Raw genomic sequence first — 4076 nt, forward strand, 5'->3', positions numbered from 1 at the left:
CCAGGAGAGCACATCCATGAGCTACAGCACGGACATGGGCTTGGTTATTCCCCTGGGTCATTCCTTCTCTTTGCCACCATCACCCTATGTAATGTGGCACTAACACTTTGCAGTTTCTGGCTTGATGGCCCTTCCTCAGAGTCCTCATACCTTTTGGAGTCACTTATTTTGGCCCTCTGTAAAGAGCTGGTGGACTAAAGGGAGATTTGTATTTAGCAGAGAATAGGAGATACCCTTAAAAAATCACCACATCACCTGTCAGGTTTGTCACCATTCCCATCAGCACAGGTGTCTGCAGTTAACATCTCAGTGATGAATCATTCTTCCTATTGGATTAACAAGGCATTCTGTTGTAGCAAATGTCTGGATAATCCATTAGCTAAATGACCTACTAACCCTTTAGCTCAGCATTACACACACACACACACACACACACACACACACACACAGACCCACACCCACCAGAGCTGTCCTTGTTTAGAGGCTCAGGGCAGGGCTGGAAGGTGACCTGGTGTAGGTGGAAGAATGGTAGGAAGGGTTGGCAGGACAAATTATTAGAGGAAAATGTTGAGAACACACCTTGAAGTGGGAGAAGGAGTGATTTTGGTGACTTCTCTCAGCTGTGCATCCTGGTGTTAGTATTTGTGTCCTGGGCTAGAAGGGAACAAGTCTTTCCCCCTGTTTCAAGAGATCCTGGTGAAGTCATCAAGAATGATGAGAGCAGGAACTCATCAGGATGACAGAAAATTGCCTTGTGCATAGTTTCCTGCAGGCAGTTTGCAAATTAAAATTGAAATATATGTGAATATGCTTCTTTTTTTAAACCAAGATGCTCTACAAGATGCTCTACCAACAGCTAGGAATGAAGGGGTTTATCTTCTGCCTTGCTGGACACTCCCAGCACTAACAAAGGAAGCCAGTGGCATTCTAACTGAATGGAGCCATTTGCAAGACCTGCAGTTCAGTTTTCAAGAGTGGGAACTGATGCTTGACAGGAAAGGAGTACGATAACAAATGTCCTTCAAGCTGAGCTTTTGAAAACAAAACCTGCAGGTGTTGATCTGCAGTGCTTTCTTGCCATGAGTTCGCTTTTTGCAGGTAAAGGAGCCCAAATTTGTGATACAGCTAAATAAAAAAAAAAGGGAGTTCTTGGATTTTTTTCCCCTTCTATTTAAAAAGAAAAAAACCAACAAACCAAACACACATTTGATGTCATTTAATTGATCTCTTTAATTTCAAAAATACTTCATCTGCAATATAGAAAATGACAGACTAATGTGGCAATAACAGCCATAACTTCGTGTTTGTCCGTTTTATAGGGAGGTTGACTGAAAACATCTCCCAAGTTGGCTGATTTTTGAAGGACCTAAACTCAAATTGTGGTTACTATCACAATGCTTAAATCACAGGCTGAGCAGTGTGGTCCTGTTCTTAGGTTGCTGGAAGAACAGATCCAGAATCAGAAAAGAGACTATGAGGAGGAGCTAGAAATTCTGCACAACAACTTGGATGAAATGAAAGAGGAGATGAAGACGCAGCATCAGACTTACCTGAGAAGCCTGAATCTCTCCACAGAGAGCCACGTGGCGAATGTACTTCAACAAGAAATTGCACGTCTCACCGATGAAAACCTGGTAAGAGCCTGTGCTGGAATCACAGCAAAGGGGGAAAAAACAGGTTGACAGAAAGGAGATAGGAATCACAGGATGGGGAGGGGAGGGCACTGAGATCTCTTCCACTCCTCCCAAACTCTCTGCAGAATCCACAACCATCTCCCACTGATGCATTTAGGAGCATTGGTACTTGGCCTTGAGCAGTTGTTCACGGAACGAGTTAGGTTGGAAAGGACCACAGTGGTTCATCTGGTCCCACCTCCTTGCTCAGGCAGGGCCAGCCCAGAGCACATGGCTCAGGGTTGTGTCCAGATGGTTCTTCAATGCCTCCAGTGAGGGAGAATCCACGACCTCTCTGGGCAATCTGTTCAGTGCTCAGTGATTGCATATAAAGAAGTTCTTACTCATATTCTGGTGGAACTTTTGTGCATCAGTTTTTGCTGTTATCTTGTTTTATTGATTTCAACCACTGAGCAGAGTCTGATCTTCCTCTTGGCACTTCCTGTTCATGGACTTGAATAGATTATTGAGGTCCTGATCAGTTGTCTCTTCTTGAGACTGAACAGCCCCAACTTCCTCAGCCTTTTCTCATCAGTGAGGTGCTCCAGTCCCTTCAGCATCTTCACTGCTCTCCTCTGGACTTGCTCCATGAGCTCCATGTCCCTCTGGCCCTGAGGAGCCCAGAACTGGATACAACACTCCAGGTGTGGCCTCACAAGGGCTGAGTAGAGGCAAAATCACTCCCTAATGCACCCCAGAATTCCACTGGCCTTCTTGGCCACAGGACACACTGCAGCTCATGGACAGCTTGTTGTCCACCAGAATCCCCAGGTCCTTCTCCGCAGAGCTGCTCTCCAGCAGGTCAGCTCCAGTCTGTTCTGGTGCTTGCAACATTATATTTTTTAATTTTTAAACCCTGCCTACTTTGTGGCACTGCCTACCAAGTGAGATTGCTGTGAGGGACCCCTCTAATGATGTACGAGGACAACACAATCCCTTCTTCTTACTTGAGTGTGGAGAGGCAGTTGCCACCTCAAAGAGTTGGCCGGGTTAATTTGTGAATTTTCCTTTCTCACCTCCTGTATCCGTGTGCAAGATGGGGAGTGAACACTGGTTTCTCCTGAGTTCAGGTGAGGGCTTCTTGCCTTCTCAACAATTCTAGTATCTAAGTAGTGTTGGGACTGTTTGAATATGATTAACAGCTAGGATTAAATGCTGAGGGTAGGGTATTGTCTGCTGTAGGCTGCTTCTGGAAAAAGCAGGTGCCCACCATCTTTGCCACACCGTCTTTGTGGTGTAGGTAAGGGACTCTGAGCACTTCAGAAACAACACAGCTCTTCTATCCAGATACTCACACCATGCCATGGTGATGCTCAAACCAGACTCCAGCCTTAAACTCACCCCAAATGAGTTGTTCTTGAGTTTACTGTTGTTTTGGAGGTTTTATTTAATGTATCTTCTGTTTTTCAGGATCTTAGAGAGCTGTTAGAAAAGTTTGGAAAGAATGAAAAGAAGCTGAAGAAGGAACTGGTGATTTACAAGAAGAAGGTCCAAAATCTTGAAGGTGACTCAGCTGATAAAAGAAATCAAGGTGAGGGAACTGCACTTGAGTTTTGCTTCTTTGCCCAGCCTGGGGGAGCCTCAGGGGTTTTATTCTGGGTTTTTTTCTATAAAAGTAAGATTTTGCTCATTCTGGCACAGAACTAGCAGCAGGCACTGAGCCGACACTGACCCTTACTGGGGTTTGGAGGGTATTTGAAGAAACCTCTTTGGCTTTCGTTGCGGTCAGTGCAGATACAGAGAGGAGACCAGTGGCCAGCGGGCAACTGCTATGATCTGTCAGTTTTGAGGAGGGTGATAACCCTCTAGGATTAAAATGTATATTGATGAGAAAACACCTCAAGTGTGGCATCTCTGTTATGTAGAAACAGCTTCCTATCCCCTGGAGAAGATTAATCAGAGATCCCCATTCTCATGAGCTAACTTCTGGAAAGCATGCATTAAGTGAAATTAAGCTGAATAACTGGAGGGTTTCCATGGCTTACATGCTGGTCTTTTCTGCTTTAGTAAACTTCTGAGGAAGCACAACACGCAGCAGTGTGCCACTGTGGTTCTGCAGCTTTGCAGACAGACAGAAGATGTCATGCTTAAGGATTTTTCATTGCCTGCCTATTTCTTCCCCCCTCTCTGTGAAAATCATACGCTAAAAAGCTTCCCACAGGTTTACTGCATTCTAGTCTCTGGTGGAAAATAAAAAATGGCTTAATTTTTTCCTCCTTTGGTTCAACCTCTGCACTTTTTTTTAGTTCAGAGTCGGAATTCTGCTGACTGCTAAGTTCAAAGACCTGGTTGCTAATATTTTTTATTCAAAGCTGATGACATCATTGGAAATTGAACATGTAATTCTTTGACTTGGTGTCAGCACTAAAGCCAGTAGAAGACCTGAATGGTTCTTGATTTCCA

General features: G+C 44.6%; 1 protein-coding gene across 1 annotated transcript in view; it reads left to right on the forward strand.

Moving 5' to 3' along the window:
* Window positions 1–1435: 1435 nt before the first annotated feature.
* LOC103808831 (unconventional myosin-Vb-like) overlaps window positions 1436–4076 on the forward strand; it is a gene marked incomplete at its 5' end in the record, with an annotated part of 12027 nt that continues 9386 nt past the window's right edge. Inside the window, 2 exons of the mRNA XM_009081640.1 lie at window positions 1436–1634; window positions 3084–3223. Coding sequence (XP_009079888.1) covers window positions 1436–1634; window positions 3084–3223 — 339 coding nt within the window. The remainder of the gene's footprint in view (window positions 1635–3083; window positions 3224–4076) is intronic.

This window comes from Acanthisitta chloris, unplaced genomic scaffold (assembly GCF_000695815.1).
Source record: "Acanthisitta chloris isolate BGI_N310 unplaced genomic scaffold, ASM69581v1 scaffold18310, whole genome shotgun sequence".
In the NCBI taxonomy this organism is placed as follows: Eukaryota; Metazoa; Chordata; class Aves; order Passeriformes; family Acanthisittidae; genus Acanthisitta; species Acanthisitta chloris.